General features: G+C 54.2%; 1 protein-coding gene across 7 annotated transcripts in view; it reads right to left on the bottom strand.

Annotated features, from left to right (window-relative positions):
* PDE6B (phosphodiesterase 6B) overlaps nucleotides 1–27482 on the bottom strand; it is a 112539-nt gene that overhangs the window by 24101 nt on the left and 60956 nt on the right. For all 7 annotated transcript variants that reach the window (XM_055111092.3, XM_055111094.3, XM_055111089.2 and 4 more), the window contains 8 exons: nucleotides 11464–11604; nucleotides 11302–11376; nucleotides 10567–10631; nucleotides 9331–9397; nucleotides 9000–9047; nucleotides 8303–8452; nucleotides 7832–7975; nucleotides 6047–6112 (listed from right to left, as the gene is read on the bottom strand). In XM_055111092.3, the coding sequence (XP_054967067.1) occupies nucleotides 6047–6112; nucleotides 7832–7975; nucleotides 8303–8452; nucleotides 9000–9047; nucleotides 9331–9397; nucleotides 10567–10631; nucleotides 11302–11376; nucleotides 11464–11604 (756 nt within the window). The remainder of the gene's footprint in view (nucleotides 1–6046; nucleotides 6113–7831; nucleotides 7976–8302; nucleotides 8453–8999; nucleotides 9048–9330; nucleotides 9398–10566; nucleotides 10632–11301; nucleotides 11377–11463; nucleotides 11605–27482) is intronic.

Below are 27482 nucleotides of genomic sequence, written 5' to 3'. Positions count from 1 at the left end.
GACACACTGGCTGAGACTGAGAGGAGACAGGAAGACAGGAAGATACACTCAGGAGTGCAGACATCAAAGCCACATTCTGGCCATGCAAAACGCACTCAGGGACACACTGGCTGAGACTGAGAGGAGACAGTAAGACAGGAAGATACACTCAGGAGTGCAGACATCAAAGCCACATTCTGGCCATGCAAACGCACTCAGGGACACACTGGCTGAGACTGAGAGGAGACAGGAAGACACGAAGCTACACTCAGGAGTGCAGACATCAAAGCCACATTCTGGCCATGTAAACACACTCAGGGACACACTGGCTGAGACTGAGAGGAGACAGGAAGACACAAAGGTACACTCAGGAGTGCAGACATCAAAGCCACATTCTGGCCATGCAAACGCACTCAGGGACACACTGGCTGAGACTGAGAGGAGACAGGAAGACATGAAGATACACTCAGGAGTGCAGACATCAAAGCCACATTCTGGCCATGCAAACGCACTCAGGGACACACTGGCTGAGACTGAGAGGAGACAGGAAGACACAAAGGTACACTCAGGAGTGCAGACATCAAAGCCACATTCTGGCCATGCAAACACACTCAGGGACACACTGGCTGAGACTGAGAGGAGACAGGAAGACATGAAGATACACTCAGGAGTGCAGACATCAAAGCCACATTCTGGCCATGTAAACACACTCAGGGACACACTGGCTGAGACTGAGAGGAGACAGGAAGACATGAAGATACACTCAGGAGTGCAGACATCAAAGCCACATTCTGGCCATGCAAACGCACTCAGGGACACACTGGCTGAGACTGAGAGGAGACAGGAAGACACGAAGGTACACTCAGGAGTGCAGACATCAAAGCCACATTCTGGCCATGCAAACGCACTCAGGGACACACTGGCTGAGACTGAGAGGAGACAGGAAGACACGAAGGTACACTCAGGAGTGCAGACATCAAAGCCACATTCTGGCCATGCAAACACACTCAGGGACACACTGGCTGAGACTGAGAGGAGACAGGAAGACATGAAGATACACTCAGGAGTGCAGACATCAAAGCCACATTCTGGCCATGCAAACGCACTCAGGGACATACTGGCTGAGACTGAGAGGAGACAGTAAGACAGGAAGATACACTCAGGAGTGCAGACATCAAGGCCACATTCTGGCCATGCAAACACACTCAGGGACACACTGGCTGAGACTGAGAGGAGACAGGAAGACACAAAGGTACACTCAGGAGTGCAGACATCAAAGCCACATTCTGGCCATGCAAACGCACTCAGGGACACACTGGCTGAGACTGAGAGGAGACAGTAAGACAGGAAGATACACTCAGGAGTGCAGACATCAAAGCCACATTCTGGCCATGTAAACGCACTCAGGGACACACTGGCTGAGACTGAGAGGAGACAGGAAGACATGAAGATACACTCAGGAGTGCAGACATCAAAGCCACATTCTGGCCATGCAAACGCACTCAGGGACACACTGGCTGAGACTGAGAGGAGACAGGAAGACACGAAGGTACACTCAGGAGTGCAGACATTAAAGCCACATTCTGGCCATGTAAACACACTCAGGGACACACTGGCTGAGACTGAGAGGAGACAGGAAGACATGAAGATACACTCAGGAGTGCAGACATCAAAGCCACATTCTGGCCATGTAAACACACTCAGGGACACACTGGCTGAGACTGAGAGGAGACAGGAAGACATGAAGATACACTCAGGAGTGCAGACATCAAAGCCACATTCTGGCCATGCAAACGCACTCAGGGACACACTGGCTGAGACTGAGAGGAGACAGGAAGACACGAAGGTACACTCAGGAGTGCAGACATCAAAGCCACATTCTGGCCATGTAAACACACTCAGGGACACACTGGCTGAGACTGAGAGGAGACAGGAAGACACGAAGGTACACTCAGGAGTGCAGACATCAAAGCCACTTTCTGGCCATGCAAACGCACTCAGGGACACACTGGCTGAGACTGAGAGGAGACAGTAAGACAGGAAGATACACTCAGGAGTGCAGACATCAAAGCCACATTCTGGCCATGCAAACACACTCAGGGACACACTGGCTGAGACTGAGAGGAGACAGGAAGACACGAAGGTACACTCAGGAGTGCAGACATCAAAGCCACATTCTGGCCATGTAAACACACTCAGGGACACACTGGCTGAGACTGAGAGGAGACAGGAAGACACGAAGGTACACTCAGGAGTGCAGACATCAAAGCCACATTCTGGCCATGCAAACGCACTCAGGGACACACTGGCTGAGACTGAGAGGAGACAGTAAGACAGGAAGATACACTCAGGAGTGCAGACATCAAAGCCACATTCTGGCCATGCAAACACACTCAGGGACACACTGGCTGAGACTGAGAGGAGACAGGAAGACACGAAGGTACACTCAGGAGTGCAGACATCAAAGCCACATTCTGGCCATGTAAACACACTCAGGGACACACTGGCTGAGACTGAGAGGAGACAGGAAGACACGAAGGTACACTCAGGAGTGCAGACATCAAAGCCACATTCTGGCCATGCAAACGCACTCAGGGACACACTGGCTGAGACTGAGAGGAGACAGGAAGACATGAAGATACACTCAGGAGTGCAGACATCAAAGCCACATTCTGGCCATGCAAACGCACTCAGGGACACACTGGCTGAGACTGAGAGGAGACAGGAAGACACAAAGGTACACTCAGGAGTGCAGACATCAAAGCCACATTCTGGCCATGCAAACACACTCAGGGACACACTGGCTGAGACTGAGAGGAGACAGGAAGACATGAAGATACACTCAGGAGTGCAGACATCAAAGCCACATTCTGGCCATGTAAACACACTCAGGGACACACTGGCTGAGACTGAGAGGAGACAGGAAGACATGAAGATACACTCAGGAGTGCAGACATCAAAGCCACATTCTGGCCATGCAAACGCACTCAGGGACACACTGGCTGAGACTGAGAGGAGACAGGAAGACACGAAGGTACACTCAGGAGTGCAGACATCAAAGCCACATTCTGGCCATGCAAACGCACTCAGGGACACACTGGCTGAGACTGAGAGGAGACAGGAAGACACGAAGGTACACTCAGGAGTGCAGACATCAAAGCCACATTCTGGCCATGCAAACACACTCAGGGACACACTGGCTGAGACTGAGAGGAGACAGGAAGACATGAAGATACACTCAGGAGTGCAGACATCAAAGCCACATTCTGGCCATGCAAACGCACTCAGGGACATACTGGCTGAGACTGAGAGGAGACAGTAAGACAGGAAGATACACTCAGGAGTGCAGACATCAAAGCCACATTCTGGCCATGCAAACACACTCAGGGACACACTGGCTGAGACTGAGAGGAGACAGGAAGACACAAAGGTACACTCAGGAGTGCAGACATCAAAGCCACATTCTGGCCATGCAAACGCACTCAGGGACACACTGGCTGAGACTGAGAGGAGACAGTAAGACAGGAAGATACACTCAGGAGTGCAGACATCAAAGCCACATTCTGGCCATGTAAACGCACTCAGGGACACACTGGCTGAGACTGAGAGGAGACAGGAAGACATGAAGATACACTCAGGAGTGCAGACATCAAAGCCACATTCTGGCCATGCAAACGCACTCAGGGACACACTGGCTGAGACTGAGAGGAGACAGGAAGACACGAAGGTACACTCAGGAGTGCAGACATTAAAGCCACATTCTGGCCATGTAAACACACTCAGGGACACACTGGCTGAGACTGAGAGGAGACAGGAAGACATGAAGATACACTCAGGAGTGCAGACATCAAAGCCACATTCTGGCCATGTAAACACACTCAGGGACACACTGGCTGAGACTGAGAGGAGACAGGAAGACATGAAGATACACTCAGGAGTGCAGACATCAAAGCCACATTCTGGCCATGCAAACGCACTCAGGGACACACTGGCTGAGACTGAGAGGAGACAGGAAGACACGAAGGTACACTCAGGAGTGCAGACATCAAAGCCACATTCTGGCCATGTAAACACACTCAGGGACACACTGGCTGAGACTGAGAGGAGACAGGAAGACACGAAGGTACACTCAGGAGTGCAGACATCAAAGCCACATTCTGGCCATGCAAACGCACTCAGGGACACACTGGCTGAGACTGAGAGGAGACAGTAAGACAGGAAGATACACTCAGGAGTGCAGACATCAAAGCCACATTCTGGCCATGCAAACACACTCAGGGACACACTGGCTGAGACTGAGAGGAGACAGGAAGACACGAAGGTACACTCAGGGGTGCAGACATCAAAGCCACATTCTGGCCATGTAAACACACTCAGGGACACACTGGCTGAGACTGAGAGGAGACAGGAAGACACGAAGGTACACTCAGGAGTGCAGACATCAAAGCCACATTCTGGCCATGCAAACGCACTCAGGGACACACTGGCTGAGACTGAGAGGAGACAGGAAGACACGAAGATACACTCAGGAGTGCAGACATCAAAGCCACATTCTGGCCATGTAAACGCACTCAGGGACACACTGGCTGAGACTGAGAGGAGACAGGAAGACATGAAGATACACTCAGGAGTGCAGACATCAAAGCCACATTCTGGCCATGCAAACGCACTCAGGGACACACTGGCTGAGACTGAGAGGAGACAGGAAGACATGAAGATACACTCAGGAGTGCAGACATCAAAGCCACATTCTGGCCATGCAAACACACTCAGGGACACACTGGCTGAGACTGAGAGGAGACAGGAAGACACAAAGGTACACTCAGGAGTGCAGACATCAAAGCCACATTCTGGCCATGTAAACACACTCAGGGACACACTGGCTGAGACTGAGAGGAGACAGGAAGACACGAAGGTACACTCAGGAGTGCAGACATCAAAGCCACATTCTGGCCATGCAAACGCACTCAGGGACACACTGGCTGAGACTGAGAGGAGACAGTAAGACAGGAAGATACACTCAGGAGTGCAGACATCAAAGCCACATTCTGGCCATGTAAACGCACTCAGGGACACACTGGCTGAGACTGAGAGGAGACAGGAAGACATGAAGATACACTCAGGAGTGCAGACATCAAAGCCACATTCTGGCCATGCAAACGCACTCAGGGACACACTGGCTGAGACTGAGAGGAGACAGGAAGACACGAAGATACACTCAGGAGTGCAGACATCAAAGCCACATTCTGGCCATGCAAACGCACTCAGGGACACACTGGCTGAGACTGAGAGGAGACAGGAAGACACGAAGGTACACTCAGGAGTGCAGACATCAAAGCCACATTCTGGCCATGTAAACACACTCAGGGACACACTGGCTGAGACTGAGAGGAGACAGGAAGACATGAAGATACACTCAGGAGTGCAGACATCAAAGCCACATTCTGGCCATGTAAACACACTCAGGGACACACTGGCTGAGACTGAGAGGAGACAGGAAGACACGAAGGTACACTCAGGAGTGCAGACATCAAAGCCACATTCTGGCCATGCAAACGCACTCAGGGACACACTGGCTGAGACTGAGAGGAGACAGTAAGACAGGAAGATACACTCAGGAGTGCAGACATCAAAGCCACATTCTGGCCATGCAAACACACTCAGGGACACACTGGCTGAGACTGAGAGGAGACAGGAAGACACGAAGGTACACTCAGGAGTGTAGACATCAAAGCCACATTCTGGCCATGCAAACACACTCAGGGACACACTGGCTGAGACTGAGAGGAGACAGTAAGACAGGAAGATACACTCAGGAGTGCAGACATCAAAGCCACATTCTGGCCATGCAAACACACTCAGGGACACACTAGCTGAGAGTGAAAGCCAGGCTTATGTACACACACGTACACTAAGGTGCTTAGATACACAAGTATACACACACAGCACCAACATCCCCGATGACCGTGTGTGCAAAGCACCCTCGGGTCCCGGAGAATGCAGAACTCTTCCTCCCAGCCTAACACGTGGCCGGCGTCCATGGGAGGGACGGGAGCAAGGTTCTTACCAGGATTTCGCCCAGCTCGTCCTCATCGCAGTCAGCAGGCTCCTTCCCCAGGCGCGCTCTGGTTGGCTACACAGAGACACAGATGTGTCACAAGAAAGAGCTTTGCATGTGGGACAAGGTGACGGCGGTGCGTCCACCCCGTGTGAGCTGGAGGAAGGTGCTGTCAAGAGCTCGTGCTTTCACCCTGGGAAGGCCCTGGCAGCCTCTGATCTGGAGACAAATGACTGTGTGCACGGCCTGCTGACTTTCCCACCTGTCCTCTCTCGGGCACTGCCTTACACAGTCCTCAGGTATAATGATGGGACTCTCTCATGATGACTAGGAGGGCTCTGGCCATGCAAGGCCCCCGGCTGGGGAGACTGAGCACAGGAAAGGGATGCCAGGGCCGTGCAGACAGAGGGACCTCGGGGGCATGCCAGGGCTGTACTCAGCTCTGGCCCCAGAGCCGTGTCCCCACCACACAGAGAGAGCTGCGACCCCTGGGTAACCTGGCCGCCCACTGCACAGAGGGAGCCGTGACCCCTGGGTGACCTGCCCCACACAGCTGTGACCCCTGGGTGACCTGCCCCCACCGCACAGCCGTGACCCCTGGGTGACCTGCCCCGCACACCTGTGACCCCTGGGTGACCTGCCCCCGCCACACAGCCATGACCCTTTGGTGACCTGCCCCGCACACCTGTGACCCCTGGGTGACCTGCCCCCGCCACACAGCCGTGACCCCTGGCGACTTGCCCCCACCACACAGCCATGACCCCTGTTGACCTGTCCCCACCGCACAGCCATGACCCCTGGGTGACCTGCCCCTGCCACACAGCCGTGACCCCTGGACGACCTGCCCCTACCGCACAGCCGTGACCCCTGGATGACCTGCCCCCACCGCACAGCCCTGACCCCTGGACGACCTGCCCCGCACACCTGTGACCCCTGGGTGACCTGCCCCCACCACACAGCCATGACCCTTGGGTGACCTGCCCCGCACACCTGTGACCCCTGGACGACCTGCCCCCGCCGCACAGCCGTGACCCCTGGTGACCTGTCCCTGCCACAGATCCATGACCCCTAGGTGACCTGCCCCCGCCACACAGCCGTGGCCCCTGGTGACCTGTCCCCACCGCACAGCTGTGACCCCTGGGTGACCCCTGGACGACCTGCCCCCACCACACAGCCGTGACCCCTGGGTGACCCCTCAATGGACCTCTGGACGACCTGCCCGTGCCACACAGCCATGACCCCTGGGTGACCCCTGGACGCCCTGCCCCCGCCGCACAGCCATGACCCCTGGGTGACCCCTAGACGACCTGCCCCCACCACACAGCCGTGACCCCTGGGTGACCCCTGGACGACCTGCCCCTGCTGCACAGCCGTGACCCCTGGGTGAGCCCTGGATGACCTGCCTCTGCTGCACAGCCATGACCCCTGGGTGACCCCTGGACGACCTGCCCCTGCCGCACAGCCGTGACCCCTGGGTGACCCCTGGACGACCTGCCCCCACCACACAGCCGTGACCCCTGGGTGACCCCTCAGTGGACCTCTGGACGACCTGCCCGTGCCACACAGCCATGACCCCTGGGTGACCCCTGGACGCCCTGCCCCCGCCGCACAGCCATGACCCCTGGGTGACCCCTGGACGACCTGCCCCCACCACACAGCTGTGACCCCCTGGGTGACCCCTGGATGCCCTGCCCCCACCACACAGCCGTGACCCCTGGGTGACCCCTGGATGACCTGCCCCCACCACACAGCCGTGACCCCTGGGTGACCCCTGGACGCCCTGCCCCGCCACACCAGGATGAGCTGGATCTCGTCCCTGTCGCACTTCACGTGGTAAAGGACCATGTCCTGTGCGATGTCCTTGCGGTTCTCCAGCTTGTTCATCTTGTCGTAGGTGTCGGTGTTCATCACTGACCAGCCCAGGAACTGTGTCAGGGACTGGAGGGGATGGCAGTGTCACTGGCGCTCAGCGCTCCCGGCGCGCCCCCTCCCATGTGCCTGTGTGCCAGGCCCCGTGGCTCGGCGGGCAGGTCCTGGGGCTGCCACCATGGTGTCGCAGTGCTTCTGTGTGGGGTCTGCCGGGTGCTCTGCAGAGGCTCCTGCTCCCGGGGAGGCCCTTTGTCATCCTCTCCCTGGCCGCAAACACACAGCACACACACGGGCACACACACACAGCCGAATGCTTGGCGGGGAGGCCCCCACACCGCACAGGCCCCACCCCTCGCAGGGCATCCCCGGCGGAACCACGTCTGCCCAGGTGCTTACCTCCATGAGAACCTCGTCCTGTTCGTCAAAGGGCTTCCCGTCTTTCCTGTTGTAAAATGTGGCGACTCCCACAATCTCCTCCTTCTTGTTGACGATGGGCATGGACAGCACATTCTTGATGAGCCACCCGGAGTCGTCCAGGGCCCCTTCCTGTGGGAGCGGTGTCCAGAGCTGAGCTCCGCCCTGAGGCTGGCCCTGGCCCGGGCGTGTGGCTGGGGAGAGTGACCTCACGTCTTCTCCCCTAGAGCCGTGACGGCTGGGCTCGTGTTCCCGTCTCTGCTCTCTGCATTCCCTCTCTCCCTCTCTGCATTTGGAGTTTGTGTCCATGGTTTTTGTGTCATGATATTTTCCCACTGGAGGAGGTAGAGGCCGTTTTCCCACCAGGAGTGGTTTCATGGGCATGTGTGTGGGGTGGCGGTCACGGCCTCGCAGGGGTGTGTGGGGCGGCGGTCATGGCCTCGCAGGGGTGTGTGGGGGCCGCGGTCACGGCCTTGCGGGCGTGTGTGGGGGCTGCAGTCACAGCCTCAGGTGATCCGCCCGCCTCAGCCTCCCAAAGTGCTGGGATTACAGGCGTGAGCCACCATGCCTGGCTGAAGTTGTTTTTTAAGTGGCAAAAACTAATTCACTTCATCATCGCTGAATCAAAATCTCCTCTTTTGTAAGTAAGTATAATTTCTACCAAGGCACAGACAGATACCTGAAATTTGAACATTTCGTCAGCGGAAGCATTCATGATGTTACAAATCTGAAAAAGCATCAGAAAAACGATTTCATCCAAAGCAGCAGAAGGTCTGTTATGATCTAAAATGGCCTCTGTGGCCCTGAGGTGAGCTTTTAAGTAGGTAAAGCAGGGCAGCTGGGGGCTTCACTGAGGCACGTGGAGGCTGGCCGGGAAGGCGGGACGTGGGGCTCGCTGAGGCACGTGGAGCTGGCCGGGAGGGCGGGACGTGGCAGAGACAAGGAGAAGCACACATCGCCACACCCAGTGAGGGCAAGGCTGTGGGGACTCCAGACAGCACAGGACTCACAAAGCCGCTTTCTGCCACGTAGCTTGGAAGGCCGCTGGCCAGGGCCCAGTGATCGGCTGGGGGTGTGCTGTGGGCAGAAAGCAGGGGTCAGATAGGCCACGCCGGGCTGGATGTGTGCGTGCAGGAGTCAGAGGGACTGGATGTGTGTGTGCAGGGGTGAGAGGGGCCGGGCTGGACTCCACGTGTGTCTGCAGGGGTGAGGGGCCAGCCTGGGCTGGACGTGTATGTGCAGGGGTGAGAGGGGCTGGTCTAGGCTGCACGTGTGTGTGCAGGGGTGAGAGGGGCTGGTCTAGGCTGCACGTGTGTGTGCAGGGGTGAGAGGGGCTGGTCTGGGCTGCACGTGTGTGTGCAGGGGTCAGAGGGGCCAGGCTGCGCTGGATGTAGGTGTACTGGGGTCAGATGGACTGGGCGTGTGTGCAGGGGTCTGGGGGTCTCTGGCTCATGTGCCATCCTCAGCATTTACTCTCTTCTCTGAGTGCCAGGGGGTTCAGGAGGCGAGGAGGCCAGGGTATGGGTTGGAGGACGGCTGTGCTGCCTTCTTCCTCCTCCCCAGGCTGCCGTGCTGGGGCCCCTCCCTCTTGGGAACCCCTCCCTCTCCGGAGGCCGTATGGCTTCAGTCTGCTTTCTAGGACTCAGCGTTGGTGCCTGCCCTGCCACCCTGACCCTGACTTGTGCTCAAGCCTGGCACCTGGATCCTGGTTCCTGCTTGAGGCCTGGGGATGGGGTCCCAATAGGCTTATGGGATCACAGGGCCACTGGGCCACCAGCTGCCCCTCCCTTGGCTGGAGTCCTGCCCTGACCTCCGGACTGGAGTTCCCCTCCTCTTCCAGCCCCACAGGGCCAAGACTCGGCCTCCTGGCTGGAGGGTCCACTGTCTGGGTGGGGCTGGTGGCGCCAGGGTCAAATCCTGGGGCCTTCATGCTCAATTGTTGCTGACGAGGCCGCCTGGACAGCTTGCCTGGTCCCCTGTATGTCCACTCTGGATGTCCACAGTGACTCGGGCTCCTCAGCGGCCCACGTCCTCCTCACCATCTCCCAGAACAGTGAGTCGGCTTCTGTCTCACCCCCAACTCCACTATGCCCCACGGCACACAGAGCACCACAGGTGGGGCCGGGCCAGGCCGGTGCTGCTGACTGCACTGTGGGAAGCCCTGGGAGGATGGCCCTGGGGGCTGAGCCGGGGTCTGAGGGGCGGTCCCTCCCCCGGGGACGCTTCTGGTAAAATCCTGCACTTACGGAATGACCTTGATCTCCTCCTTGCCGTGGAGGATGTAATCGATGACTTTGTAGAAGACAATTTCCTGAGAAGCAGAAGACACTGGTCAGGGGGCTGCCTGGCCAAGCTCTGAGGGGCTCACACACACACGCTACACACAGCTACACACAGCCACACGCATGCACACACATGCACACCCCCACACACGTAACCATGCATGTGTACACACGTGAACAGATGTCGCCGCCGTGCGCAGGTATTCTACGAATGCGGGCGCACTCACACCCATGTCCACACATGCACAGGCTCAGGGTGCACACACATGCAGACCGTCACCAATACTCACGGGACACGCATCACACGCCGCGGTTTAGATCTGTCTTCCCAGTCTGTGTTCCGCACAATCCCACACACAAGCTGGGCCCGTACTCTCTCACACACACACACGCATCCTACACGTGCACAGGGGGTCCCACGTGGGGAGATGGGGCAGCAGGAGCCCCCACAATCAGAGCCGACGTGGATCTTCACGACCAGCCTGGCGGCCCTCATTCAGGGACCAGCCCTGGACACCCCATCCCTGGAGTGCAGCAGCAGGGGAGCCTGGTGGAGACCACAGACAGGCACCCGGGGTCCCACCGGCCAGTTCCCACCTCCCTAAACCCCACCCCTATCCCTCCCTCTCCTGCCCTGGAGTTGGAGTCAGGGAAACAGAGGCGTGTGGACAGGCCCTGGGCCCCTCCCCTAAGACTCACCCGGCCATCAGGCGTGCGTGGGCCCAAGTACGGCTGGGACTCTCCCATCAGCACAGGCCACACGTCAAAAAATTCCTGGGCAGAGAAGAGGTGAGGGTGGGGCGGTCACTGCGGGACCTGGGTCGGGCCAGGCAGGGGGTCCCTGAGCCACGGAAGCCTCACCTTCTCCTTGGTCATGTCCAGGAGGCCCACGGAGTACCGCTCACAGTTGAGGTAGGCCCGCACCGTGTAGAAGGCCTTGTGGAACTGCCTCTCAATGTCCGTCAGCTCCTCAAACACCTTGTTGGCCGACCACAGCAGCACCTGGAGGGAGGGGCACACCTGTGGGCCTGTGGCCACTCCCACCCTCACGCCGGTCTGACCACAGCAGCAGGGGTTTAACTCAAGCCTGACACAGGTGCGCTCCCTGATCTGACCACCTGCCCAGCCGTGGAGCCCGGCACAGACCCTGATTGGTGGCTCCGTGGCCAGGTTTCATCTGAGCTTGTGGGGCCCGGGAGCCGGCTGGCGGTGAGGCCTCGAGGCTGCGGTCGTGTCCCTGATCACTCAGGAGTGGACGAGTGGAAAGTGGAATCTGTCGCTTTGAGCTTGACAGGCAAACATCCGACCAGCCCTTCCTCCGCCCGGCTGCTCCAGAACCACCTGTGGCGAGCAGGGCTTTGAGAACATCGGGCTGTGGTTTCCGGACGTCAGGCCCCCTGTGGCCTCCGCCAAGCGTCTGAGAGTGAAGCATTGCTGACGCACTCCACGAGGTCCTGGCCAGACCCCACTCAGGACATCCCGCTGCACAGGCCCCTGGTTGCTGGGTCAGCGCTGCCGCCAGGCTCAGACTCACCCCAGGGCCCTCCTTGGGCCACCTTTCTCTGCCTCCTGGCTCAGACTCACCCCAGGGCCCTCCTTGGGCCATCTTTCTCTGCCTCCTTGGTCAAGGCCCAGACCCAGGCCCCGCCAGGCCCTGCCTCCTCACACTCGCGGCGGCCGCTGGGTCTTCTACTGCATGGTGCCAGCTCCCTCTCCTCCGCTGCGGTGTCCTAGCCCAGCTCTCTCCCTGCCAGGCCCTCTGAAGTTCCAACCCCTGGCACTCAGCTCATGGCGGGAACAGGACCAGGCTCTCCTGTTGCCAAGGGCAGTGAGATGTTCGTAGCTTTATTTCCCAGTACATTGATTTTACTGATTTTAGTTTATCTTCAGTTGAATAATTGTGTATTGATGGGGTTTATGTTTTATGGGGTTTGGTGTGATGTTCTGATGTAAGTATTTGTTGCAGAAAGATTCAATTAAGCTAATCAACATATCCATCACTTCACCAACTTGTTTTTTTGTGGTGAGAACATTACAAATCTATTTTCTAGCAATTTGGTATACAATACAGTCATCCCTCGGCATCCTCAGGGAAATTGGTTCCAGGACGCCGCTCTGATAACAAAATCCGAGGATGTTCAAGTCCCGGATGTGAAATGGCCTGGAGTTTGTACAGAGGTTGCACATGCACCCCCAGGACTTCAAATCATCTCCGATGACTTAGCACCCAGTGCAAGGCAAGGCCATGAAAACAGCTGTTCTACTGTATTGTTTTACATTCTTATTCTTATTTTTAATTTAAAACTTTTCCCACATCATAAATCCTCGGAAAAAGAACTGCACTTACCGAGCACCCTGTGTACTGTGGTTAACGGCAGTGGTGGCCGCCACACAGCGCGGCTGACCTTGAAGCCCACAGCTCCAGCTAACGAACGCTTTGCACCCTTTCACCAACGTCTCTGCTTTCTCTATCTCTCTTCCTGCCCCGGCCTCCTGCAACCCCCTTTCCACTCTCTGTTTCCATGAATTCAGGGTTTTCGGATCCCACACGTGAGTGAGATCCTAGCTTTTGGCCAGTGGCATCCTCCAGGTCCATGCACGTCAGTGCCCTTCCCTGGCAGCATCCTCCGTGCCGGCTCTGCTGTTCCCAGAGTCCCTCCCTCCCTCCCTGCTGAGGCCCGGCCCCCCTGCAGCCCCTGAGCACCAGCCTCTCTCGTCCAACACCTTTTTCTCCCTGAAGCCTTTCCTGAGCCATGTTTCTCCAGTGACCCTGACCCCTGCCTCGCAATCTCCGCCCGGGTCTGCAGCCTACCCTGACTCCTGCCTCACTGATGGGTGTGGACCCCCCTCACTGGCCTCCACACTCTCCTGCCCTGACCCCAGTCACAGTCTCGGAGCCGCCCTGGCCACAGTCACCGTCGCGGAGCCGCCCTGGCCTCAGTCACAATCATGGAGCTGCTGCTGGTGCCACCCTCAGCAGAAGCTCCCAGCCTTCCCAGCCCCTATCTGAGTATGTCCTGCCCCCTGTGTCCCTGCACCGGTCAGGAGCTTTGGCCCCGTGCCCGTGTGAAGAAGTCACCTCAGTCACTGGAGTTAGTGGGTCCAGAACAGGACTTGGGAAAACAGCAGGTGCAGATGGCGACCGCCCTACCACTCTCCATAGCCCCGGCGCCTGCTGAATGGAGGCGGCTCCCCATAGCCCCGGCGCCTGCTGAATGGAGACGGCTCCCCATAGCCCCGGCGTCTGCTGAATGGAGACAGCTCTCCACAGCCCCGGGGCCTGCGGCTCAGGAGACTCGCTGTAGATGTGTGGAATCGCCAGGTGCATTCTCCTCGCGTGACTGGTTCACCCAGAGCCGCAGGTGGAGGCCCGGCCCCACCCCCTGCGCCCTCTGCGTCCCTCGCACACTCAGTCTGTCTCCTGCCGAACTCACCGCCTTCGCACGGGCTCTGGCCTCTGCCTCCAGGCCCTCATCCCAGGCCCTCCTCCTCGAAAGGCTTGGCCTCAAGTCCTTTCCAGGAGGCCCCCCTGAGGACCCACCAACCCCTGGGGCCCCCACTCCCCATTCAGTCTGACCCCATGGGTCAGCCCCTGTCCCGCCTGTGACAGCCCCACTGCCGTTGACATCGCCACCTCAGCCCCTGCCCCACCTGTGACAGCCCCACTGCCATTGACGTCGCCACCTCAGCCCCTGCCCCGCCTGTGACAGCCCCACTGCTGTTGACGTCGCCACCTCAGCCCCTGCCCCGCCTGTGACGGCCCCACTGCTGTTGACGTCGCCACCTCAGCCCCTGCCCCGCCTGTGACGGCCCCACTGCTGTTGACGTCGCCACCTCAGCCCCTGTACCGCCTGTGACGGCCCCACTGCTGTTGACATCGGCGCCTCAGCCCTGTCCCACCTGTGACAGCCCCACTGCTGTTGACATCGCCGCCTCAGCCCCTGTCCCGCCTGTGACAGCCCCACTGCTGTTGACATCGCCACCTCAGCCCTGTCCTGCCTGTGACGGCCCCACTGCTGACATCGCCACCTCAGCCCCTGTCCCGCCTGTGACAGCCCCACTGCTGTTGACATCGCCACCTCAGCCCTGTCCTGCCTGTGACAGCCCCACTGCTGACATCGCCACCTCAGCCCCTGTACCGCCTGTGACGGCCACACTGCTGACATCGCCACCTCAGCCCTGCCCTGCCTGTGACGGCCCCACTGCTGTTGACATCGGCGCCTCAGCCCTGCCCTGCCTGTGACAGCCCCACTGCTGTTGACATCGGCGCCTCAGTGAGGGCAGGCACTGAGTTCAAGGTGGTCCCAGCCCAGCAGCCCCACCCTGAGGCCTCTGCCTTCCTCCTTGTTTTCATTTTTAATTTTCCGGTTAAAAGCCTGCTGGTGCACACAGCAACTGACTGAAGTGCAGGCGCTTCAGCGTGTGGCGGGTGGATTTTCGCTGCCGGCTCGGGCTCAGGGCATTCCTCTGTGCCCCCGTCAACACCCCCTGCCCTCCGGAATGGCTCTTCCAACCTCTGACCCTGGCCTGCTCTGAAACGGCATCTACGCAGCCTCCTGAACCAGCCTTCTCGCCTCCACAGCCTCCAGACGCCAGCCCTCCCTGCCAGCCCCCTCCCTGTGTGTGGGTGCCGGAGCTGTTTCTGTCCTGACTGCTGGGAGTCTTGGTGCCTGGGTGGTTCTGGGCTGGGGGACCCCCTCCACTGTGTCCCCTCGGTGCCCTGACCCCGCGCTTGGGGCCTTCCTGGGCCCTCTCTGCCCACGCAGGTGTCCCTGGCATCTTCCTGGGCAGCATCCCTCAATTCCAACTCCAGATCGAAGGGGAGCCCTGAGGCCTCTGATGGAGGCTGTTGCCTGTGTGGAGGAAGCAGGCTGTGAGGCTTCGCATCTGGGGTCTGCCTGTCCTGGGCAGTGGGGACAGGGGGGGCCGGACACCCAGCAGTGTTGAGCTCTCAGCCTTTCAAGAGATGTAGAAACCCTAATTCTTACGTGAATTGTCTCGACTTTAAAATGTTGGGAACTTGTTAAGCCAAACATCCAGTGCTGGGTGGGACCTACCCCCTTTTCAAGGTGTGGCTGGAGGCCCGCCCTGGAGTTTTCCGGACTTGTCCCCTCCTCAGGGAGCGGGGGCCCCTCCTGCCCCGAGCCCATGCCCAGTGTCCCAGCACCCCGGTACAGGATACACCTGCTGCATCCACAAGGCCCCGGGGATGGTTCGAGCAGCCTGGGCTTCTGGGCTGCATGGAAGCTGAGGTTGTGTCCCTCCTGCATTGACTGGGGTCAGGTTTAATGCTCTAGGGTAAAACCAGGGTGACAGCGGTGGTCGCCCCGTGTACTCAGAAATGAGGGATCCACTGACATGGGGGGCAGAAGGCACAGAGACGCATGTGGCCCTGGAAGGGGAGCTGCTCAGCCTCATGGCCCTCTCATTACTTATGGGAAGGAGGGGCCAGGAGGTCCTGAGGGGCCAGGGCAGATGGGATCCCCACTGGCTGCCCAGCCAGTGGAGTAGGGCCAGAGTCTCCCCCCGACGCTGAGCCCTGGGCCATAGCTGTGGTGGGAGGCAAGCGCTCAGGCCTACGCGGTCCCAACCCCAGGCCTTTGTGGGTCCACCAGCGAACAGTCTTCCCAGGCCTCTGTGGGTCCACCAGCGAACAGTCTTCCCAGGCCTCTGTGGGTCCACCAGTGAACAGTCTTCCCAGGCCTCTGTGGTTCCACCAGCGAACAGTCTTCCCAGGCCTCTGTGGGTCCACCAGCGAACGGTCTTCCCAGGCCTCTGTGGGTCCACCAGCGAACGGTCTTCCCAGGCCTCTGTGGGTCCACCAGCGAACGGTCTTCCCAGCCCTCTGTGGGTCCACCAGCGAACGGTCTTCCCAGGCCTCTGTGGGTCCACCAGCGAACGGTCTTCCCACGCCTCTGTGGGTCCACCAGCGAACGGTCTTCCCAGGCCTCTGTGGGTCCACCAGCGAACGGTCTTCCCAGGCCTCTGTGGGTCCACCAGCGAACGGTCTTCCCAGGCCTCTGTGGGTCCACCAGCGAACGGTCTTCCCAGGCCTCTGTGGGTCCACCAGCGAACGGTCTTCCCAGGCCTCTGTGGGTCCACCAGCGAACGGTCTTCCCAGGCCTCTGTGGGTCCACCAGCGAACGGTCTTCCCAGGCCTCTGTGGGTCCACCAGCGAACGGTCTTCCCAGGCCTCTGTGGGTCCACCAGCGAACGGTCTTCCCAGGCCTTTGTGGGTCCACCAGCGAACAGTCTTCCCAGGCTGTGGTCAGCACGAAGGACCCCAGCGAGTGCCTGGGGAATCCAAGAATGGCGCTCCTTCACTTTCAAAGCAGCAGCAGGTGGCCCCAGCGTCCCTTGGAGGCCTGGTTGCTAGGACGGGCCTCGGCCCTACTGAAGCCCCAGCCCCAGGAGCCTTGTTTCTGGAGACGTTTCCCCCCGGGCCCAGGGCCTTGACAAATCTAGTGTGTGTCCTGGCATCAGGGCCGAGGGCTTCATCTCGTGGTGAGCTTCTCAGAGCTGGTTGTTGAATCCTCAGGCATTCTGAGAGCCAGCCATTAAACATAGCCATTATGACAATTCAATCATGGCCATTATGTCAATTAAATCATGTAACCTATAAACTAGAATATTGTATTAAAAGGAAAGGCGACAGACACCCAGGATCACCCGCCCCGCCCCACTGTGGGTCGCTGTTGGCTGTGCTCGGGGCTTCGCTACGGCAGACGGGCTGCTGTGCCAGCGTGGATCTCCCCACAGCTCCATCTGGCTCATCATGGTGGGGCCCTAAGTCCGAAGTTGGCCAGCTCAACAGGCTCCCGCCACTGCCCGGTGTGGACAGACCACGCCCGCCCCTCCTGGCTGCCTCTCACTTCTGAATGGCTCTGCTTCCTTACAGGAGGCAAGAGTCAGACCTGCTGAGACAGAAGGCTCCCCTGCTCCTCCCATGCCTGACCTGAGTCGGGGCACCTCCTCCGCCCTTGCAGCGAGCCATCGGGTCCTGACGCATGGCCGGCCTGAAGGTGAGAGCTGCAGCCCTGCACCCACAGGCCTTTCATGCAGCTTTGCTGCAGCTCAGACAGCTGGGTGGTGAGAATTGCTCCACTAAGCCGAACAGGCAGCTGCCGTGACAGGTCAGAGAGAAACCTGAGCTCTGTAGGGCCTAACCCATGGCTTTCCTGCGGCCTCTGTTGGCTCTGATGGGAGTGTCCGAGAGGCTTTTCAGAAAGGGAATGGCAGGGGCCTCCAGCTGGAGGGTGCCTGGGACAGAAGGTAGTTCCTGATTGTCCAGGTGAGGGCCCGGGACAGAGGGAGGGGGGAGCGCCCAGAGGCTGCTTCAATCCCAGTGACCAGCTTTCCTTCCACAGCTCAAGGAGGAGGCAGACGAAGTGCAGGCGTTGGGTGGACTGCGGGGGCCAATCTTTGCTCATCACAAACTTTTATTTTCAAAAAGAGCCGTGAGGCAGGCCTGTGCCTCCTGCAAGTCAGGATGCCTAAAAATGCCGTTTGGAGGGCAAGACCCAGAAACAGCTTTTCCTAGGACTGGGCAATGTCTGGTGCAAAACCGAAAGTCTCCCATGGAGACACAAGGTCATGTGTTAGAACCTTGAGCTGGTCTCCACACGCCTGCAGACTGAGAGGCTGGAAACAAGGAGTTTCCTAGGTGTTGGTAATTCACTTATTGCCTGGTTTAGGGCTGGGGTGACCAGACAACAGAACGGGCAAACACGCCTGACTCCTGGCTCTTTCTTTTTTTTTTCAAGACGGAGTTTTGCTCTTGTTGCCCAGGCTAAAGTGCAGTGGCGCGATCTTGGCTCACTGCTACCTCTGCCTCCTGGGTTCAAGCAATTTTCCTGCCTCAGCCTCCTGAGTAGCTGGGGTTACAGGCATGCACCACCACACCCAGCTAATTTTTTGTATTTTTTACTAGAGATGGGGTTTCACCATTTTGGCCAGGCTGGTCTCGAACTCCTGACCTCAGGTGATCTGCGCGCCTCAGCCTCCCAAAGTGCTGGGATTACAGGCATGAACCATCACACCTGGCCAGAGCCACACTTTTAAAACTGAGGTCTGTTGCTGGGTGGTTCCTGCTGTGTACTAGATTGCGTGCCCCTCCCCCCATGCATCTGTGAAGCCCTCACCCGAGATGCGATGGTGAGTGGAGGTGGGGCCCTGGGGGATGATTAGGGTTAGGTGAGGTCACGAGCCTGGGGCCCCTACGAGACGTGCCCTTATGGGACGAGGACACAGCAAGCCAGGGAGAGAGCCCTCGCCAGAAATGGAACCTGGTCAGCACCTTCATCTGGAACTTCACAGCCTCCAGAAGTGTCAGAAACGAATGACCACTGTCTCAGGTGCTCGGTGTGTGGTATTTTGTTATGGCACCTCAAGCTAATACAGAAGCAAAAACAAACCATAAACAAGGGCGCGGAAGCTGCCGTCACCCTCAGCTGCGGCAAATGTTCATTCAATACAGCCCAGCTCCCGGCCAGATGGACCCCAAATCCCACACTCAAGGCTGATTTGCCCCAGTCCCTGCTTTGGCCAAAAATTATAAGTCATGCTAAAAGGCAAGAAAAAGCAACAGTCCAAAAAGGCAAAGCAAGCCTCAGAACCAGACTCAGATGTGACACGAAGTTGGGAATTATCAGACTGGGAGTTTAAAATTACTATGATCAGGCCAGGCGAGGTGGCGCATGCCTGTAATTCTAGTGCTTTGGGAGGCTGAGGCGGGCAGTTCAACTGAAGTCAGGAGTTCAAGACCAGCCTGGCCAACATGGTGACACTCATCTCTACTAAAAATACAAAAATTAGCCGGGCCGCGGTGGTGGGCACCTGTAATCCCAGCTACTCAGGAGGCTGAGGCAGGAGAATCACTGGAACCCAGGAAGCGGAGGCTGCAGGGAGCCGAGATTGAGCCACTGCACTCCAGCCAGGGCCACAGAGCAAGACAATGTCTCAAAAAAAAAAAAAAAAAAAAGTAAAATTACGATGATCAATATGCTAAAGGCGCTACTAGAAAACGGAGGCAGCGCACCGAAGCAGATGGTAACATAAGCAAAGAGATGGACGCTCTGGGAAGGACAAGGCGCGCTGGAGTACAGGAAATGCGAGGTGGAAACGCAGTGCGCCGCCGCCCGGCCGGAGGCTGCGCGTGTCTGAGGAAGGGGGCCGGGAGCGCGAAGACAGAAACGCAGCAGAAACGCAGAGGGAACCACGAGCGGAGCGAGCGGAGCAGAGAGACAAACACAGAAGGTGCGAGTGGGCGGCGGGTGCCGGAAGGAGCAGAAAGAGCGAAGGAGAAGACATGTTGGAAGTAATAATGGCTGAGATTTTCCAAAAGTATTGACAGACACCAAACCGCACGTCTAGGATGCTCAGTGACTGTCAAAAAAGACAAATGCCAAAAAACTGATCCTAAGGCACGTCATATTCAAACTGCAGACAACCAAGCTGAAAACCTCGAGGGAGGCTGGGGGTGGGGGAACATCTGACCAAGAGTGGAACGAGACGTTGGAAACATCTCATCAGAAACGATGCGAGCAAGAGGAGAGTGAAGTATTGGAAGTGTTGAGAAAAAAATGTGCTAACTTATAATTCTGTATACAGTAAAATTATCCTTAAGAAGTGAAGGAGAAATAAAGACTTTCTCAGATAAACAGAAACTGAGGAATGTGTTACCAGTGGACTTGCCCAGCAGAAAATGTTCAAAGAAGTTCCTTGGAAACAGGAAGAATGAGATAGATCAGAAACTTGCATATGCGTGAAAAAAGGAAGAGCAGCAGAAAATAAATAAATGACAGGAAAGCAACATATTTTCTTTTTCTTAATTTCTCTAATAATAGCTATTTGTTCAAAGTAATGATAGTAACAGTGTATTACATGATTATAGCACATGGATAAGTAAAATAAATGGCAGAAATTTTATAAGGGTGGAAGTGAGAAGTTGTAGGTACATTGTTGTAAGATAGCCGCACTCTAAGTGAAGCAGTATAATGCTATTTGGAAGAGGGCTTAGAGTAGTCATAAATGATTATTGCAAATTCTGGGGAAATGCTAAAATTTTTTGGAAAAACAAGTATAACTGATAAGCTAAGAGAGGAGAGAGTGTGGGATAAGACGTTCAATTAAAACCAGAGAAGGCAGAAAAAAAGAGGGGATGATAATAATAAAGAGTAAGTGCAACACAGAGAAAATGTTTAAGAATATGGTATATATTAATCCAACTATATCAATAATCACTTTAAATGTGACTAGCCTAAATACACCACTTGACAGATTTTCAGAGCGGATAAAAGGAACTAAGACCTGACCCTATAGATGTTGTCTATAAAAAACCCACTGTAAGTATAAAGACACACATAGTTTAAAAGTAAGGAATGAAGAAATATATGCTATGCTAATAATAATCCAAAGACACTGGGGTAGCTATATTAATTTAGACAAAGAGAACTTTAGAACAAGGAAAATTGTTGGTGGAAGGGGCATGACAACATGATAAAGGGGTTGTTTCTCTATGAAGACATAAAAATCATTCATGTTCACACATCTAATAACAAAGCATCGAAACACATGAAGCAAAAGCTGATGGAGCTGTAAGGAGAGACACATCCTCCACTACTGTTGGAGACTTACTACCCTCTATCAGAATGAGCACATCCAGCAGGCAGAGGCTCAGTAAGGACATTGCTGAACTAAACAACACTGTGGGCCGGGCACAGTGGCTCACGCCTGTCATCCCAGCACTTTGGGAGGCCGAGGTGGGCGGATCATCTGAGGCTGGGAGTTCGAGACCAACCTGGGCAACATGGGGAAATCCCGTCTCTACTAAAAATATAAAAAGTAGGTGGGCATGGTGGCGTGTGCCTGTAGTCCCAGCTACTCGGGAGGCTGAGGCAGGAGAATCACCTGAATCCACGAGGTGGAGGTTGCAGTGAGCTGAGATCACACCACTGCACTCCAGCCTGGGCAACAGAGAAAGAATCTGTCTCAAAAAAATAAAAATAAAAAAATAAAAACACTGTTATTCGAATGGACATAATTGACATCTATAATTTACCTCATCCACCAACAGCACAATACACATTCTTCTCAAGGTCACGTGGAGCATACAGCAAGATAAACCACATTCTGGGCCATAAAACACATCTTAACAAAATTTTGAAAATAAAAAAATGAAAAATATGTTCTTATACCATAGTGCAATTAAATTAGAAATCAATAACAGAAATATAGCTGAAAAATTTAAAATGGATTTAACAACACACTTCCAAATAACGGATGGGCCAGAGTCTGAAGAGACCTTTTAAAAGATTTTGAACTAGGGGCACGGTGGCTCACGCCTGTAATCCCAGCACTTTGGGAGGCCGAGGCGGGCAGATCACGAGGTCGAGAGATCGAGACCATCCTGGCCAACATGGTGAAACCCCGTCTCTACTAAAAATGCAAAAATTAGTTGGGTGTGGTGGTGTGTGTCTGTAGTTCCAGCTACTCGGGAGGCTGAGGCAGGAGAATGGCATGAACCCGGGAGGTGGAGGTTGCAGTGAGCCGAGATCCCACCACTGCACTCCAGCCTGGCTACAGAGAGAGACTCCGTCAAAAAAAAAAAAAAAAAGATTTTGAACTAAGTAAGAATAAAAATATACAACCTGTCAGAATTTGTCAGGTGCAGGGAAAGCAGTGCTTGGAGGGAAATTTATAGTATTGAATGCACATAATAAACAAGAAGAAAGATCTAAATCAATACTCAAAGCTTAAGAAACTAGAAAAAGAACTTCAAATTAAGCCTAAAGCAAGCAGAAGAAAATAAATAATAAATATTATGACAACTCTATGCCTCAAAATTTGATTTTAACTTAGATGAAATAGACTGATCACTAGAAAGACACAAACTACCAAGACTCACACCAGGAGAATTAGAAGAATCTGAAGAGTTCTCTGAGTATTAAAGAAATTGAATCAATAATTAATAATCATCCAAAAAGAAAGCACCAGTCCCTAATGGTTTCACTGGTGAATCTGACCAAACATTTAGGAAAGATGTTATGTCAATTCACTACAATCTCTTCCAAAAAATAGAAGCAGAGGAAACACTCTTATCTCATTCAATGAGGTCAAAATTATCCTAATAGCAAAACCAGATAAAGACATTATAAGAAAGAAAAACTACAGACCAATGTAGCTCATGAATATAGATGCAAAAATTCTTTTTTTTTTTCTTTTTTTGAGATGGAATCTCGCTCTGTCTCCCTGGCTGGAGTGCAGTGGCATGATCTTGGCTCGCTGCAACCTCCACTTCCTGGGTTCAAGTGATTCTCCTGCCTCAGCCTCCTGAGTAGCTGGGACTACAGACGTCTGCCACCACACCCAGCTAATTTTTGCATTTTTAGTAGAGATGGGGTTTCACCATGTTGGCCAGGATGGTGTCAATCTCTTGACCTCGTGATCCGCCCGCCTCAACCTCCCAAAGTGCTGGGATTATAGGTGTGAGCCACCACACCCGGCTTATAGATGCCAAAATTCTTAACAAAACATGGCAAGACCGATTTAACAATGTATGAAAATAATAATTACACTACATGACCAGGTGGCATTTATTCCAGGTATGCAAAGCTCGTTCACAATTTGTTCAAAAAATACATGATGTTATCAATCAATGCAGAAAAAAATTTGAAAAATCCAACACTCATTCTGAATAAAAACACTTAGCAAACTAGAAATAGAGAGAACTTCCTCAAGTGGATTTTAAAAATTCAACAAAAATCCTAGAGCTAAGGGCATTCTTTTTTTTTTTTTTTTTTTTTTTTTTGAGACAGTGTCTGTTGCCCAGGTTGGAGTGCAGTGGCGAGTTGCTGGGACTGCTGGCACACACCACCACACCTGGCTAACTTTTTTGCATTTTTTGTAGAGATGGTGTTTCGCCATGTTGCCCAGGCTGGTCTCAAGCTCCTGGGCTCAAGCTATCTGCCTGCCTTAGCCTTCCGGAGTGCTGGGATTATAGGCATGCGCCACCATGCTGGGTGATGTCATTCTTTTTTTAGTTTAGTTTTGTTTTTTTTCAGACGGAGTTTACTCTTGTTGCCCAGGCTGGAGTGCAGTGGCACGATCTTGGCTCACCACAACCTCTGCCTCCCAGGTTCAAGCGATTTTCCTGTCTCAGCCTCCCAAGTAGCTGGAATTATAGGCATGCACCACCATGCCTGGCTAATTTTTTGTATTTTTAGTAGAGACGGGGGTTTCTCCATGTTGGTCAGGCTGATCTCAAACTCCCGACCTCAGGTGATCCACCCACCTTGGCCTCCCAAAGTGCTGGGATTATAGGCGTGAGCCACCATGCCCAGCTGGGTGATGTCATTCTTAATGGTGAGAAAGTGGATGCTTTCTCCTAAGATTGGGAATAAGGCAAAGATATCTCCCTCCTCTCACCACTCACATTCAACATTATACTTGAAGTCCTAGCTAGTGCAATAAGGCAAGAAAAAGAAATACAATGTATATAGATTGAGAAGGAAGAAATAAAACTATCTTTGTTTGCAGATGACATGATTGTCTAGGTAAAAACACCAATAATCAATAAAAAACTCCTGGCTCGGTATGGTGGCTCAGGCCTGTAATTCCAGCACTTTGGGAGGCTGATGTGGGCAGATCACCTGAGGTCAGGAGTTTAAGACCAGCCTGGCCAACATGGTGAAACCCCGTCTCTACTAAAAATACAAAAATTAGGTGGGCATGGTGATGCACATCAGTAGTCTCAGCTACTTGGGAGGCTGAGGCAGGAGAGTCGCTTGAACCCGGGAGGTGGAGGTTGCAGTGAGCTGAGATTGCGCCACTGCACTCTAGCTTGGGTGACAGAGTGAGACTCTGTCTCAGAAAACAAAAAACAAAAAACGTGTGTCTCTGACGGCTGTGTGCGGGGCTGTGGTCAGGGCCTCATGGGTCCCCCAGGAGCTGGGATGCCTAGGTGGCCTGCCCCTGCTGCACAGCCCAACAGACCTTGGTTTTAAAAGTGTGGCTGTGACGGTACTTGGTGAGCCCCCTGGACATGACCAAGGAGAAGGTGAGGCCTCGGGCACTCAGGGACCCCCTGCCCAGCCTGACCTGGCTCCTGCGCTGACCGCCTCACCCTCACCTCTTCTCTGCCCAGGATACAAAGTTAACATACAAAGGTCCATTGCTTTGCTTTATAACAGCAATGAAGAATTGGAATTTGAAATTAAGAACCCAATATCTCTTACATTACCATGGGAAAATGAAATACTTAGGTACAAATCTAATAAAATTATGGATTTGTATGCAGAAACTGCAAAATTCTGATAAAAGGAATCAAAGATCTAAATAAATGAAGAGATATTCTGTGTTTATCAATTGGAAGATACATTATTTCTAAGATGGCAATTTTTCCCAACTTGATCTACAGATTTAATACAGTCCCAATTACAATACCAGTAAGCTACTTTGTGGATATTGACAAACTGACTCTTAAGGTTTATGTGGAAAGGCAACAAACCCAGAATAGCTAGCACAATACTGCAGAAGAAAGACAATTAGAGCGCTGACATTCCCAACTTCAAGACTTACTCTAAACCTACAGTGATCAAGATGGTCTGGTATAATGAATGAATAAACACATACAACAGTGGAACAGAATAAAGAGCTCAGGAATAGACTCACCAACAGAGCCAGGTGATCTTTGACAAAAGAGCAAAAGCAATACGACGGAGAAAAGGTAGGCTTTTTCTACATATGGTGCTGGATCAACTGGACTTCCACATGCCAACAACAACACAAAAAATTAATCTAGATGCAGACCTTACACCTTTCAGAAAATGAATCACACATCTAACGTAAAATACAAATCTATACAACCTCTAGCAGACAATAAGAGAAAATCTAGGTGACCTTGGGTTTAGTGATGAGTTTTTAGATACAACACAAAATACAATCCATGAGGGAAAAAAAATGCTAAGTTGGATTTTTTTTTTTTTCCAAGATGGAGTCTCACTCTGTCGTCCAGGCTGGGGTGCAATGGTGCGATCTCAGCTCACTGCAACCTCTGTCTCCCAGGTTCAAGTGATTCTCTTGCCTCAGCCTCCTGAGTAACTGGGATTACAGGTGCCCGCCACCATGCCTGGCTAATTTTCATATTTTTTTTTAGTAGAGATGGGGTTTCACCATCTTGGCCAGGCTGGTCTTGAACTCCTGACCTCAGGTGATTGGCCTGCCTTGGCCTCCCAAAGTGCTGGGATTACATGAGCCACCACGCCTGGCCAATTGGACTTTATTATAATAAAATTTAAAACTATTTTGCAAAATACAGTGTAAAGTGAGTTAAAAGACAAGCCACATCTTGGTAGAAAATATTTGCAGATCACTCTTCTTTTTTTGTAGAGATAGGGTCTCACTATATTGACCAGGCTGATCTCAAATTCCTGGCCTCAAGTGATTCTCCCACCTCAGCCTTCCAAAGTGCTGGGCCTGTAGAGGTGAGCCACTGCTCCTGGTCTCAGCATCACTTTTTTTATTTTTTTGGAGATGGAGTCTCGCTCTGTCGCCCAGGCTGGAGTACCGTGGTGTGATCTCGGCTCACTGCAGGTCTTGGGGAGGAGGACCTGAGGGGGAGAACCCAGCTCCTGGGTTCAAGCGATTCTCCTGCCTCAGCCTCCCGAGTAGCTGGGACTACAGGCATGCGCCACCATGTCTGGCTAATTTTTTATATTTTAGTAGAGACAGGGTTTCACCGTGTTGCCCAGGCTGGTCTCAAACTCTTGACCTCAGGTGATCTGCCCGCCTCGGCCTCCCTAAGTGCTGGGATTGCAGACATGAGCCACCGTGCCCGGCCTCAGCATCACTTTTGAATACAAGTTTAACTTTCTCATGCCAGAAGCAGGGCTTAGTCACCCTTGACAGTTTCCAGTTCTGCACCTCAATGGCTCAAGCCGATGGAAGCCATAAGAACTTAGAGGCATCTCTCCTGCCCAGAAGCCTGGGCTCCCCACTTCTCCCCCTTTCCTTTAGAAAAGGCTGTTCAGACATTTGCCCATGAACTTAAGGGACCTGCTCTCTATTCCCTCATGTTTGCTGCTAGCAGAGCCCCTGCTCTGCCTGACTTGCCATTTCTGCCTCCTGTGAACTGTGGACCCCAAGAAAAACATCACAGAACTGCCCTTCTGCCATCCTGGGCAACACAGCAAGACCCTGTCTCTAAAAAAAAAAAAATTACCCAGGTGTGGTGGGGTGCACCTGTAGTCCCAGCTGCTTGGGAGGCTGAGGCAGGAGGATCTGTTGAGCCCAGGAGTTTGAGGCTGCAGTGAGCTATGATTGCACCACCGCACTCCAGCCTGGGCAGCAGAGTGAGGCCTTGTCTCAAGAAAAAAAAAACACCCCCCAAAAAACAAAACTGCCCTCCAGAATCACGGTGCCTTTCCTGCCCAGGACCTGTAGTAAAAATCTTTGCACGTGTTTCCTATCACAGTAGTGGACTGAATTTGTGCTTCCATCTGAAGAGCTAGGAGCTACCCCAGGCCAGCTTTTCCCTGGGACACTGGAGGGAACAGAGGGTTGGGCTCCCTGTGCCAGAGCAATGGCCAGGTAGGCATGACCTGGGCATGGGTCAGACACAAGCCTCAGGCACCTGCCGATATGAACAAGTTTCCTGTGTGAGGGAGCCCCTGGTTGTGGGCTGGATAATTAGGCATGAGGCTGCCCACGGAATGAAAGAAGAGCCTGTGAAAGGTGCAGGATAAACACCAGGCCCAGCCCCACTCATTACCTGCTAGGGTAACGAGGACCCCTCATTACTGGGACCCTCATTGGGGCCCTCAATGGGACCCCAATTTAGCAAGAAGCTCTCAAAGCAAACATATCTGATAAAGGACTTGTGT

Source organism: Pan paniscus, chromosome 3, assembly GCF_029289425.2.
Source record: "Pan paniscus chromosome 3, NHGRI_mPanPan1-v2.0_pri, whole genome shotgun sequence".
Taxonomy (NCBI): Eukaryota; Metazoa; Chordata; class Mammalia; order Primates; family Hominidae; genus Pan; species Pan paniscus.
Note: the sequence above shows the minus strand (reverse complement) of the source record. Positions and strands in the feature narration are given on the sequence as shown.